At 36.0% G+C, this 14,890-nt stretch overlaps 1 protein-coding gene across 3 annotated transcripts; it reads left to right on the top strand.

Moving 5' to 3' along the window:
* Positions 1-6,738: 6,738 nt before the first annotated feature.
* LOC121235852 (BTB/POZ and TAZ domain-containing protein 4) lies at positions 6,739-10,558 on the top strand. 3 transcript variants are annotated; one of them, XM_041132296.1, is made up of 6 exons: positions 6,739-7,203; positions 8,357-8,638; positions 8,895-9,025; positions 9,386-9,692; positions 9,816-10,129; positions 10,270-10,558. In XM_041132296.1, exons 2-6 carry the CDS (start codon positions 8,375-8,377, stop codon positions 10,430-10,432), a joined length of 1,179 nt encoding a protein of 392 aa, XP_040988230.1. In that variant the 5' UTR covers positions 6,739-7,203; positions 8,357-8,374; the 3' UTR covers positions 10,433-10,558. The 3 variants fall into 3 exon arrangements, with proteins under 3 accessions (XP_040988230.1, XP_040988222.1, XP_040988215.1); XM_041132288.1 differs by lacking the exon at positions 6,739-7,203 and adding an exon at positions 7,700-7,965; XM_041132281.1 differs by lacking the exon at positions 6,739-7,203 and adding an exon at positions 7,801-8,089.
* The last annotated feature ends 4,332 nt before the right edge of the window (positions 10,559-14,890 follow it).

Consider the following 14,890-nt stretch of genomic DNA (forward strand, 5'->3'; position numbering starts at 1 on the left):
TTGGAGATATATACAGCATACGCTGTGGGTATATATATACGGACAGGTATTGAGGCATAAATCCCCCAAAATCTCTATCAAATGCTAGGAATTATGCTGAGAGTACTGAGAAGTGGGGATATTGATCAGTCACGTGCCCCACCATTTTGGGGTTTCTCTAAATTTTCGGACAGTTCTATCTATATACAGTCTAATCTGAATACCCAACCCGAGTTCAACACAAACCGTCCGTATCATCTCTACTTTGGTCTGATCGGGTCAATCGTAGCACCACAAGATGATCGCTTCGCCTTTTGGGTCGGGTCGGCCGGGTTACTCTCCTAAATAATTAGGTACATGCCCTACCATTTTTGTTTTCCCTAAATCACACTTGATTAAAGGGGCTCATTTGGCTGTAGAGGCTCCTCATTATCATCTACATTTTCTTCCTTTTTCTTAATAGGGGGTCATGGGCTTTCAGTTTAGGAATTGAATCTCATGCAATATCGGTAATTTCATGTTTAAAAGGATCTTTGTTTTGTGAGTATTGTTTTCTTAAATACTTCGTCATAATTCATAACTGCAGTTTATGTTGTTTTACACAGCATGTTAAGCTAAACTTTTCAGTAATATTCCCATATACCAAATGAATAATTCTATTTAAATACATTTATACCGGACAGCATTCAAGTGGCAAATATGCCTTGTGTAATTATCTCTTCTTCTCTTTTTGCTGAATTTGTAATTATCAAGTGTTAATTGCATGTATGTATCTATGGATGCTGCCTTTTAATTTAAGGGAAATGATAGTTATAGTTGTGAGTGTGCAAGTGCTCCGCAATCACTTTGAAAAAAATGAATAAATACGGGACCCACATGAAAAAAAAAATAATTAATTTTTTAATAATAGATCCCACTTTTTTTTAAAGTAACTACACGATACTTGTGCACTCTACGACTATATGTAGCATTATCTTGTTTCTTTACTTGATATTAAAAAACATATAGAATTCAGAATTATCTATGTAAAAGAGATTATATTTGTTGGAAAAGAGGGTTAGGTAGAAGGAATGAAAAATATTGGTGAGAAATATTGCATTTTTATTTTCTCTATGTTACTACATAGTGGAAAATAATATTATAGATTTTATTTTCTCTATATTATGTTTCTTATTGCTTCTTTTTCTTTGGTAATTATGGATCAAACGAAGTGTAATAAAAAAAGAATTATTCCTAGAAGAACTTAATACTGTATGTACTACTTGACAATTAAGCAAGCAATTTCTTCTTGACTCACGACATTGCCTGTCAAGAAGGTTATTTTTATTTTTATTTTTGTCTTTTTCATGCATTTTTTTAATCTCTTTATACATTTTTAAATTAACAAATTATAACATAATTAAAAAATATTTACTTAATTACTAAATAAAATAAAATAAAAAAAGCCTCGATAGAAATGTCAGACCTAAAATGGGGACCCAAGCATTTCTCTTAAAACACAAAAAAAAAAAAAAAAAAAAAAAAAAAAAAAAGGGGAGCTGCATTTATTGGGTGCCACTGCCATAGATAAAATTAATTTAAAAAAAAATAAGTATTGGATATATTTGTAAGAACAAAGAGGGTGTATGATATATTTATAGAAGGGTTAGGATGACGGTCCAAATTACTCTCCACACATGAATAGTATACTCTTTAATAATCAACTTTTTACTTTCCTGACTTTTTGTTCTTTTTGGCTAAAATATAATTGTAATCACTGCGAATCTGTGATGCTTTCTTTTGTGCTCTGCTTCACCTTGATTTTTGAGAATAAATGTGTCTTTATTAGCAATTGGACTCCACTCTCTGCACTGCTGTTCCTTCTGACTCTCTACCCACTTGGATTACATATAAATATTTTTATTATTATTATTATTATTATGAATAAATATAGATAGAAGTCATTATTATAAGTATCTATTTTGCATACATGATGTGATATCATCTAGATCACACATCTTTACAAGTGAGTGTTGGAATAATCAACTAGAAGCAGTCATGCAGTGAGTATAAAGTATGCACTGTTATAATATTTTCTCTCTAACATTACTCTATTATTATTATTGGTGGATTAGGGTGCAATTAAGGATGAGCACAAGCATAAAGCTCTTTTTTATTTAAAAAAAAAAAAAAAGGCAAGGGTCATGCCCTTATGTACTTCTTTAAAGGCATACCAAGGCTTAAAAAAAAAGTATAAATTAAACGTAGAAAATTAGAGGACGCAAGATCCAAAAAGTAGACTCTGATTATAATTAGTGAACTGCCATCTTATGTAAATCTTAATGGTCAGACAAGAACATTACTCATCATCTTCCCAAATAATTATATGGTAAATGCTGCTACACTTTTTTTTTTTTTTTTTTTTTGGGAGTTGGGGAGGAGGTTTTGAACTTCAGATCTCTATTTTGAAGGTTGAGAGTTATGTCAATCAGGCTACAGACCTTTAGCTATACTTCTTGTTAATTTTTATAGATTGTGCTTTTTTTTTTTTTTGTTCTTCTTATTCCTTCAATTTTACCATGATACCAACATTAATATTTATTACAATTGATACACACTATTGGACATGTCAACCAAAGCTCAATTTCATGTTTGACAAACTATCCACAATCAATTACATAAATTCATCCCCACCCAAATTGGAACCCTTTCCTGCATACCCATTCCTCTAGGCCATACTTGATGCATAAAACTTCAGGTAATATTTCATAAACCAAATTACAAGTTCAAACTCAATTAGAATAAAGTTTGTGTCAAATGCGATCATATCAATACTAATGCACCGGATCTAATCAAAACATTGCGATCGAGCGTATTTATGCGAGTATATGGGGGCACACAGGAATAATTTGGATTGTCTTTTAGGGGGGCAGGAAAAAACTGAATAGAGAAATATTGGTTGTTCATTTCAAAGATGCCAATGGAAAAACCAAAACTATGTTAAGAGCATAATGTCCCACCAGTCTGGCAGATTAAAGGAAATGAAAAGGTATTGATGAAAGGGGTATATATATATGATAACACACGTGAATATAATATATGAGACTTGGTAGTAAGGGAGAAGAGAGAGAGAGAGAGAGAGAGAGAGATCCATCCATCGATGGAGGGAGGAGGGAAGGGTGAGGGAATTAGGAGGAGCGTCTTCACGTGTGAAAGGCTGGACCACTCCAGTCTGTGTTTGCAGCATGAAAATAACAAAGAAGATGAAGACGCTCCTCCTCCCTCATCATCTACCCAAAGTTGCCACCCACTCATAATAGAATATCTCTTACAATCATGCAAATAGTCTGTAGAGTTTTATAATATTGTTATTGCATTCATCATGTGAGGTGGCAACCTTGGTCTTGGTGCTGGGACTGGGACCTTTGACTCTGAAACCTTTTGCAACCCCAAGATGGTCAGCAGCTTAGCTTTGACTGTGTGTGTACTCTGTGTATATGATGTTCTCTTGCTTACAGATGCAGAATAGGTGGGGAAAATCATGGTTCCAAGACCATGCCCCCTTCTAATCCATGAGCTTGGGAGATTAATCTACTTTATTTTTCTACTATTTGTCCCACACTCTCTAAGATTTTATCTCTCTCACTCTATTGTTTTGGTACTCTCGTTTCGGAGCTAGTTTCTCTAGATAGAGTAAGGAGTCATTTTACTCGCATAATATATATTGAAATTTAAAAAAAAAAAAAATTCTTCCATTTTACATGATATTTTCCACGTTAATTTATAAATAAAAATATAAAAACACAAATAAACTCGTACAAGAGGACTAAACTAGGAGTCAATGGATTGCACCAAGTATGTTAGGTTATACAAAGTTTTCGGCTACGTTTAGATATTAAGGTAATTTCAGATGATCTGTAATAAATAATAATAAAAAAATAATGAATAATAACAAAAAAATAATGAACAGTCAGAAATAATCTTAGATCACCTCATTAACCAAACATAACTGTACTATTATTTAGTGCATAGCAGTAGTAGCAGAGTGGCGATCGCAAGGGTCTATCATGAGTGGAGGACAGGCAAGGCAGGGACTACCAAATTATACTACCATACTGCTGAAGATTAAAAAAATAAATAAAATAAAATAAACAACAACTTAATTAGTCCCTTCAATCTTTTCATTTCTTTCTTTTTCTTTTTGTTTTCTAAACGTGACTTTTTTTCTCTATTTCCTTTAAGAATTAAGGTTGTATAGCATTGCTCTTTCAGAAAGAACAGAGAAGAAGACTGATGGGGATGGGCCTCAAAAAGCATTCCAATTTAAGGCCCTTTAGGCCCCATTAACAATGATGAGCTGTAGAGTTTGTCATATCTGCAAAGGTCTAATTGTAGCTGACATTTAAACCAAAGGTTGGGAATTATGTACGTTTGTTGTGTATTGGGCCTTTTAAGTGAGCTAACTAAGAGTCCGACATGGGTCAATCCGAACAACCTCAGCTCCATTACTGTTCTTTGTTCAGGTTGTCTTTTGACTTCAAAGTTCGAGGCCACGGTCATTACTCGCTAAACCTTATACATTTACATTTGTTGCGTTTTCAAGAAAAGCTTGCAGCACAAGTTTGTGAGAAAGAAGTAAAGCGCATTTGCTGTTTCATCTATGAACTTTATTGACAGTTGTTGACCGAACGTTTGAAGTCCATACCACCTCAATCGTGTGCACTTTGGGTAGCAATAAGTATCTGGCCGTTTCAGTATCAGCTGGCCCATGTTAACTCCCAAGCCCTAGGACTTAGCCGAGGTTTTAAGTGATTAGTAGTGAAATATTTTGAGTTAAAATATTTTATTAATTTTTAAAAAAATAAAAAAAATTAAATAAAAAAATTATAAAGTTAAAATATTATTAAAAAATATTTTTAATATTAATTTTGTTTTGAAAATTTTGAATTATTTTTATGTTTTATTTGGAAGTTTGGAAATATTGTAATAATTAGGTAATGATTAGATAAAAAAATTATAAATTTAAAATTAAAAAGTGTTTGTGTTTGGGTGATATTTGAAAAGAAAATTATGAAAAATTCTAAGATGAGATGAGATGGCCATTTGTGTTCCTAAACAAGCCTAAATTCGTATCTACGGTTTGTATTCGAAGGTACTCATGAATTTGTAAAAAAATCCACACTCAATATTATTAACCTTTTATATAGATGTCCTTGTTTTTTTTAATATCCTTTATAATATTACTAGGGAACGATCCCATTAGTCCCGAGATACACATGATATAATGATTTAAATAAAAAAAATAGTGAAAAGGCAGTAGCTTATTTGTCTGGGAAAAGAAAATACAAGAATAAAGAAAGACAAAAAATAAGATTAAAAAAAAAATAAACTTTAGCAAAGTATCTAACCACAAGGCTATTAAAGACATTTTGGTAAAACATGATCATTCATTAAATTTTACAAAGAAGTTACACGTCAAATGATAACGAATTTTAAGGATTTTTTGATAAAACATGATCCTTCATTAAATTTTATAAAGGAGTTACATGACGTTAAATTGTCAAGAGTTTTATGGGTTTTTGGTCAAATAAAACTTAACGGACTTAACGGAAAAATAAGAAAAGTTAACGTAAAAATAACAAAAGTTACTATTTATAATTACATAATCACTTATTATAATTGAGTAGATATGCTTCTACTTATTAAATATTCATTCGTTGAACGTGCATGCATGCCATTTATTGATCTCAACCAACATTCCTCCGCGCATTTTTAACGGACCAACCGCTGGCGCTACCATCCATCCGTAAAAAAAAAAAAAAAATATATATATATATATATAGAGTAATACTAGATACAAGTTTCAAATAGATAAATCTCATATAAGTCTTTTATAAAATAATAGATCTCATTAATAAATAATAATTTTTTTACATTTTTTTTAAAGTGTGGTCTACTTTTTTATAAAAGATTGTATGAGATTTATATATTTGAGATTTGTACAAATCATTTCTCATATATGTATATATGATAAATGTAAAAATATGTGTGGGGGTGGGGGGTCGGAGATTTGATTCTTGTCCAATGCACGTGACTAATATATATAACAATCCAGTAGTAGTGCCAGCAAAAATCAGCTGTATGTGTAGTACTATAATCTTCTTTAATTTCCTAGTTGTAGCAAAAATCAGAACATGGAGAGGAAGGGAAATTGGATTTGATAATCAGTACTTTCCATGCCCTTGTAAATAATAATAATTATTATTAGAATCTAAATTAAGTAATAATATCTGAATTCATCATTTTCTTTTCTGTTAATTATCATTTCTTTTAAAAATATTAACAAAAAAAACAGTGCTACTCTCACCGCTAGAAACTCTTGCTAGCGGTTTTGGGATGATATTTTTTTTTTCTATTTTTTTATATATATATTTTTTTAACACATTTAAATATATTTTAAAAAATAAAAAAATTCATAATATTATTAAAAAATATTTACTTAATTATTGAGTTAAAAAATAAATAAAAAACTCATTGCGGTAGAAAGTAGCGGTAAGTAGTATTTTCCTGACAATACAAAAATGTTGGTAAAGGATTATTGACCCTCTGAAGTCGTAGTAATTGACGGCAGATAGAACGTACGACGGTGTTCTGACGTGTACATGTATCAGCAGACAGCAATGGCAAAACCATGCACGTTTGATTTTGTTTTATTCATTTTTCAAGTGATATGACGGCTTTTTTTATTATTTGTTTGTCTTTTGAAAAAATAGACACGTTCTTCTTGCTTGCTTACCGACGTTGGCGCAAGAAACTGAAGACCGACAGATAGGCAATCTGAAACTGAAAGACAGTTTTATAGGTTCAGTTTTATGTGAAGAATTCTGGTGCGAAGTTTCGCCTCCAGACAGAGATCAGAGAGAGAGAGAGAGAGAGAGAGAGCTCTTAAACCAAACATCCTCTCTGATTATATTTTTTATGAAAATAGTTGCTCCCTCTTTCTCTCTTTCGGAGTTTTCTCTCTGGGAATTATCGTATTACCCCAATTTTCTTTCTGTCTTTGACGATAAGGTACCTGGTTTTATCATTTACGTTAGTTTTGTTAAGAGAATAGAGCCTTTTGCAAGGGAGCCATTTCGAGGGATCCGAGGAGGCCAATTGCGTTGTCGGTCGATACGTTTCCATAAGAACAGGGTTGTAATTAAGGATTCGTGGAAACGACAGGCAGAGTATTGATATTATAAGGTTTGTGATCTCTCTCTCTAGTCATGTCAACTCAATGAGTCTTTTTCTTTCATATTCTGATATTTTCTTTGGAGGAATTGGATCGAGCTCTCGTTGTACATGTTATTTTGATCCCCATTCTCAAACTGAGATCCGTTTTGATACATAAACGATTTCATTTCATTTGATTGTTATAATTTTTTTAAATTTTTATATAAAATATAATAAATAATTTATTTTTTTAAATTTAAAAATAATAATAATATTAAAAAATAATATTTAAATAATATTTTATTTAATTTTTATCTAAAACTATCTCATTTAAAGTAAAAAACGTTTTTAATAAAAACAAAAAAAAAAGAGAAATTTTCTAACCGTTCATTTCGACTTTATGTTGCAATCAAGCATTATATTGGAAATGGGTCACCAACTTGCTTTATTATGTTGTTAACAGCTGTGAAAATGACTATTTTAGGATCTTTACATTGGCAGCTTCACCTATTCTTCTGCTTGCGTAATTCAATTTGGCTGCATTAGTTTGACAAGTTGACAAAAAAAAAAATCTTACTTCCTGAAGTACTGATCTATATATACCTTCAACACTTGAGTGCTGTTACTCATATTATATGAACTGCATTTCAGCATATGCTTCTCGGATCGATCCACATAAAGACCAGAACCCTTGTGGTCTAATTACATTGCAGTATAAATCAACTGCAAGTTACCGCAAGGGCCTAGCTTTTGGTGTTTAAAACTCTTAAGGATCATAATTTTGATCTTTAGGTAGTATTACTTTCATGCTCTTGGCCTTTGATTGTACCATTTCCGCTGCACATCTGCATATATTGCTGCTCTCTTTCATGGCTTCTGGTTTCCAGATGGTGAATCTACATATAGCCCTCTGATGGTGAATCTTAATGACATACCTTTGAACAAAATCAACATTTGGATTATGTTTTCATTTAGACCTGCAATTCAATTCTTATGATTTGATGCATACCCAGCAAATTCCACCCCAACCAAGATACAGTTTGGTTTGATTATGTTAGACTAAATCTGCCAGAGGACAAAAGTGACACATTTACAATTTTGTAGGAAATATATAAAAAAGGCTCCCATGTATGTCATTTTGGAGAATGAGAAACTGATTTTGATCGCTGACTAACATCTGCAGAGGCGATCTTCAAATTTAATGGGAAAGGTGGACAGCATCAGTGAAGGATCTCCCGTAGTTTCAGAGAAAAGTGTTCCAGTAGCACCTCCATTGCCTAGTCCAGCAACAACCATTTATTGTCAGAAGGGATTAGTGAGGAATGGATCGAAGTTAAGAGGATACAGCCGTGTCTCTACAGCAACAAAAGATTTGTGGGAGCGCCTGTTTGATGAAGGTTATCGAGCTGATGTTACCATCAATAATGACGATGGTGGCATCATCTATGCGCATGCTAGCATCCTTGTAAGTTAATTTATCCAGTACTATCAATTGATTCCTGAATTTCTTTCTTGAAGGATGCTAGCATCCTTTAGTTTGTCAATTGAGGTCGACTTATAAAAGACTGTTTTTGTATGGTTAGTGATGATTCTGCTCGAGGGATCAGATAATATAGCATAAATTTGTGATTAGTTATGTAAAAATGAATTGAGAAAACATGTTCTGTAGCATTGAACTGCCCCTTTCAGATGATAAAAACTAGTAGTTATTTTGCTGACAGGGCATGGCTTCTCCTGTGATGAAAGGCATGTTAAAGAAATTGAAAGGCCAAGGTAGGCAGCGATCAATTGCAATCCGGGGCGTTCCACATGATGCAGTTCGAGTTTTCATTAGATTCTTGTACTCTTCCTGGTAACCATTTTCCCCTCACCAGTTCTTATTATTTGCTGGATTTGACAAAAGAATAATCTTGACGCAGGTCAATTTAGAACCGGACCATGGAGTCTTTATATTAATGTACAAAAGAAAATGTTCCAGATCTATCCTATTTTTTTCTAGTGATTATTTCAATCTCTACAAACCATAGTCCATGTTATAAGACTATTTTTTTTTTTAGAGAATGTTAAAGCAATGATCAGTGTAAATGGTGTGAGAAAATCTATTACAAATTACATCTTTTAAAATTTTCAACTGTCAGTAGTGAAGATTAGAACTTTTAAGAAGAGGATTATTCAAACACCCCTTCAATTTTATGGTTGTTTTCATATGCAGTTACGAGAAAGAAGAAATGGAGGAATTTGTCCTGCATTTGTTGGTGCTGTCACATACATTCGTGGTTCCTCAGTTGAAGCAAGAGTGTGTGCGAGAACTAGAGCAGGGATTACTTACCATAGAGAATGTTGTTGACATCTTTCAACTTGCATTACTGTGTGATGCCCCTCGGCTTAGCTTCATATGTCACCGTATGATTCTGAGGAACTTTACAGCTGTTTCTGCTACTGAGGGATGGGAAGCGATGAAGCAAAGCCACCCCATGCTAGAAAAGGAACTTTTGGGGTCTCTAATTTATGAAGAAAATGTAATCTTTAATTTTCCTTTTCTTGTCCTTTTTCCTCTTCTGTTTCTTATCCTCATACTGCAACTCGTGAGAATCCCATGATCTACCATGTATTTTTAAGTAATGCTTTAGAATTATCTGCAGATGCAAAAGGAGAGGATCAGAAAATTAAATGAGAGAAAGATTTATTTGCAATTATATGAGGCAATGGAGGCTCTAGTTCATATATGCAGAGACGGTTGTCTGACAATTGGGCCACATGATAAGGATTTTAAAGCAAACCAGGCGCCTTGTCATTATGCAGCCTGCAAGGGACTGGAAATGCTGGTCCGCCATTTTGCTGGTTGCAAGTTGAGAGTCCCTGGTGGCTGCGTTCATTGCAAAAGAATGTGGCAGCTATTGGAGTTGCACTCAAGGCTTTGTACCAATTCTGATGTTTGTAGGGTGCCTTTGTGCAGGTGAACCATACCATTCTCTCTCCTCTTGCTTTTTTCCTTTCAGTTTCATAACATAGGTATGTAGTTTAGTAGATCATAGTTTCTTGCACCTGTGTGCATCCAAAACATCTGGCTAACTTGGGAAAATACCGTCTTTTCAGGAACTTTAAAGAAAGAACCAGGAGACAGAGCAAGAAGGACGAGATTAAGTGGAGAATATTGGTGAAAAAAATATTGAGAACAAAGACCATTGTTGGAGCACCATTCTTTTCATGGGAAATTGTCAGCTCTTCAAGAAAACAGAGTTTCCTTCTCCTAGAATAAGCTTTTTGAACTTTAAACTAGTTGTAATTGTATGGTTGTAGAGAAAATATTGCCCCCAAAGTCGGGGGTGTGTGAGTGTCTTGGTACCCAGTGTGAAATTATAAAGCAGAATCACTTTCCTCCAAATATCCCATCTTTGTCTGTAAGGTTCCTGTGTTGTATATGTTGTAAATGGATGGTAAAGCTCTTGATCTGGGTTGATAAAATGGTGGAAAAATGCATGCAGGTGATGTGTTTGTAAGAATGTTCAGGAAACTGGAATGGAATAACGAAATGGATATAGGGTTCTTCGAGGGCTCCTTAACCTCCCAAAAGCTTGATTCAATATTCTTCAGGATAATTGTCAGATAGTGTTTCTTGTGCACTAGACTCCTCCTAATACTCACGCAGGAGTAACTAACCCAAGCAATAACATATGGACACGTGTCCTGACTCATAACAGAATAAAGCAGAAAATGAAATACCACATTCTAGAACACTTAAAGAAATACAAATACGAAATGCAATAACTGGACTAAAGCAAACGGTGAGTTTTAATATCCCACGAAACGGTACGCCTTGGACATAACGAAATGGTGCGCTTTCAATCTTGGCTGCTGCTGTGCGTTTTGTTACCAGGTGTTTTACTTCACTTGACTTCCATACGAACTCACTTCACTTCACTTCTACCTTGTCTTCTCAGCTGTCTTCGTGCCATGTAACCCTAACCTCCTGCAATACTGCTCCTTCTCCATGGCCTCATAACAATCCTCCCCTGTTAAAAGACCTTGCCCACAAGGTGCGGGTAGAGGTCCATCATCTTTGATAGTGGCTCCCATGTGTTGTTTTCCGAGGAAGCCCCAACCCATTTGATGAGGATCTCCGTGATGGCTTGGTGGCCTTGCCGTTTGAGACGGTGCTCAATGAGTTTCTCGGGCTTTGGCTGTATTTCCCCCTCATTATTTACTGGAGGAAGTTTGGGAAGAGGACAAATCTGGTTCCCTAGCTTGGGTTTCAAGCAAGAAACGTGGAACACGGGGTGGATTCGTGAGGTCTTGGGTAAATCCAGTTTGTAAGCCACTTTCCCCACCCTGTGCAGCACTTGGAAAGGGCCATAAAACCGAGGAGATAGCTTGAGATTGTGGTGTGTCGCAATGGAACTCTGTCGATGGGGCTGCAAGCGGAGGTAAACCCAATCTCCCTCCTCAAACTCACGATCTGATCTTTTTTTATCCACATAGTATTTCATTCTTTGTTGGGATTGCTGTAAATTGTGTTGGAGTAGAATTCGGATCTGGTCTCTTGTCATCAAATGTTGATCCACTGCGTCAGTAAGGGCTGTCTCGAGAATATAAGAGTTGAGCCTAGGTGGACAGTACCCATATAAAGCCTCAAATGGGGAAATTTTGGTCGAAGTGTGGTATGATGAATTATACCACCATTCAGCCATCGGTAACCATTGCGCCCAACTCCTAGGTTTATCACCAGCATAGCAACGTAAGTAACCTTCCAAGGACTTATTGAGGGCTTCAGTCTGACCATCTGTCTGTGGGTGGTAGGCTGAGCTATAGTGTAACACCGTTCCTTGCAACTGAAATAATGTCTTCCAAAAAGTACTCAAAAAAATAGGATCACGATCCGAGAGGATAACCTTTGACAACCCATGTAGTTTAAAAATTTTCTTAAAGAATGACTGTGCAACCCCAGCAGCTGTATATGGGTGTGCCAAAGCTACAAAATGGCCATATTTAGTCAGTCTATCAATGACTACCAAGATTACATTGAACCCTTGGGATTTAGGTAAACCTTCCACAAAGTCTAGTGAGATTTCCTCCCAAGCTTGTGAGGGAATTGGGAGGGGTTGGAGCAGACCAGGGGGTAAAATGGTCTCATTTTTATTTACCTGGCATGTGTCACATTCCCGTACCATATGCTTGATGTCCTTCTTCATCCATCGCCAATAGAAGTCTCTTTTCGCTCTCTAGTATGTCTTCAAGTAGCCCGAGTGGCCTGCTTGTGGATCTGAGTGAATATAATTGAGGACCTTAGCCTTAAACAAGGACTGAGGGTCAATTACCAACCTGCCTTTTTTGAAGAGTAACCCTTGCTTCAGAACATAACCTTTAGGCCCTTGCTGACCTGTAGTAAGCGGCTGTATAATCTTATTTAACTCAGGCGAGGCTGCATAGGTAGCTTTTAGTTCATCAATCCACATGGGAGTGGGAAATGTAAGAAGACCTAGGAATCCCCCTTGAATCAGATCTGGTTCATGCCTTCGAGAGAGGGCATCAGCCACTTTGTTTTCGCTCCCTTGCTTGTATCGAATTGTAAAATCATAGCCCAGTAATTTTGTGATCCATTTTTGCTGTTTAACCGTGCCCACCTTTTGTTCCAAGAGGTACTTGAGTGACTGCTGATCGGTTTTAACAATGAAGGTCTGACCCAATAAATAGGGTCTCCATTTGTGAACTGCAGTGACTAGAGCTAGGAGCTCTTTTTCATAAGTAGACAGGGTCAACGCCTTCCCTTTCAATGCCTTGCTTAAATAGGCAATAAGTTGGCCGTCTTGCATTAATACAGCCCCCACCCCACATCCACTTGCATCACATTCAATAACGAATTTTTGTGAAAAGTCGGGCAACCTTAACACGGGTGGAGTTGAGACTGCTGCCTTAAGTTTCAAAAATGCCTCATTAGCCTTATCATCCCAATGAAAAGAGTTCTTTCGCAGCAGAGCAGTAAGTAGGGCTGCAATAAGGCCATAACTCCTTATAAATTTCCGATAATACCCTGTCAAGCCTAGGAAGCCTCTTAAAGCTTTAGTGTTCACTGGAGTTGGCCACTCCACCATTACTTGTACCTTCTTTGGGTCAGCTTTAACACCCTTACCAGAAACTATATGCCCCAAATACTCCACTTCGGCCACTCCAAATTGACACTTGGATAATTTAGCAAATAGGCAGTGTGTAGATAAGGTTTGTAAGACCACTTTGAGATGCCCAATGTGTTGTTCCAGGGTTTGGCTATACGCCAATATATCGTCAAAAAAATACTAAGACAAATCTTCGTAAATATGGCCTAAAAATTGTATTCATGAGTCCTTGAAAAGTGGAGGGTGCATTGGTAAGTCCAAAGGGCATTATTAAGAACTCATAATGCCCATCATGAGTTCAGAAAACCGTTTTTGGGATATCCTCTGGTACTACCCTTATTTGATGATAGCCGGATCTAAGATCCAGCTTTGAGAACATTGCTGCCCCATGTAGTTCGTCTAGGAGTTCATCAATCACCGGGATGGAAAACTTGTCCTTAATCGTTTCCTGGTTTAGTGCCCTATAGTCGACACATAAACGCCAACTCCCATCAACTTTACGGACCAATAAAACAGGTGAAGAAAAGGGACTAGAGCTTGGTCTAATGACACCTGGTTTGAGTAATTCAGCCACTATTTTCTCTATTTCTGACTTCTGGTAGAAAGGGTAGCGATAAGGCCGTGTAGAAATGGGACTAGTACCCTCCTTGAGTACAATACGATGGTCATGAGACCTAATGGGTGGCAACCCCGTAGGTTCATCAAAGATCTGGGCAAAATCTGATAACACTTGTTTGATTTCTGGATGGTTCACCTCATTATCCAACAATGCAGGTGTGGCTTGTAACTGTAGAATTAACCTATTCCCTTTATAACATGAGTTCAGAAACATTTTGTGACAATTAGAGAATGAAGTTTGTTGTAGTTGAAGGCCCTTAAACATAATTGTTTTACCCTCCCACTAAAACTGCATTTGTAAGGCAGAAAAATTCCAATTAATGGAACCTAGGGACTCGAGCCACTGAATTCCCAAGACTCCATCACAACCAGCTAGGGATAATACAAAATAAGAGGGTTGAAAACAAGCCCATTGAATTCTCGTAGCTATTTCATCACAAGATCCCAAGGTTTCTACCACTACACCATTAGCCACTTGCACTTTTAACTTTAGCTCACTATTAATTGGCAGGTTAGCTTTTGTAACAATAGATGGGTCCAGGAAGTTATGAGTACTTCCTGTATCCAGTAAAATGAGCACAGATGCAGTACCAATACGGCCATGTAATCTCATAGTTTTAGGGCAAGGAGTACCTGTCAATGCATTCAGTGTAATTGTTGGGCCATCGGGTGTAGTTGGTGGTACTGTTTCTGTCATATCCGTGGAGTCATAAAACACTTCATCACCCTTCTGCTCACTGTTCTGGTCAGCAGCTTGTAGAAAGTAAATCTTTGGAGATTTACACACATGACCCAAATGCCATTTTTCTTCACAATGAAAACATAATCCACGCTTCCGTTTATCATCCATATGGCTTGGTAACACCCTCCTCATGGGGGTTGGTGACTTTGGGGTTTGAGTGATACTTGTGTTAGGAGTTGACCACTGATTTCCTGTGATGTGCTGATAAGTATTTCGGTCTCCCCATGGTTTAACATTTCTTCTTGTA

This window comes from Juglans microcarpa x Juglans regia, chromosome 1D (genome assembly GCF_004785595.1).
Source record: "Juglans microcarpa x Juglans regia isolate MS1-56 chromosome 1D, Jm3101_v1.0, whole genome shotgun sequence".
In the NCBI taxonomy this organism is placed as follows: domain Eukaryota; kingdom Viridiplantae; phylum Streptophyta; class Magnoliopsida; order Fagales; family Juglandaceae; genus Juglans; species Juglans microcarpa x Juglans regia.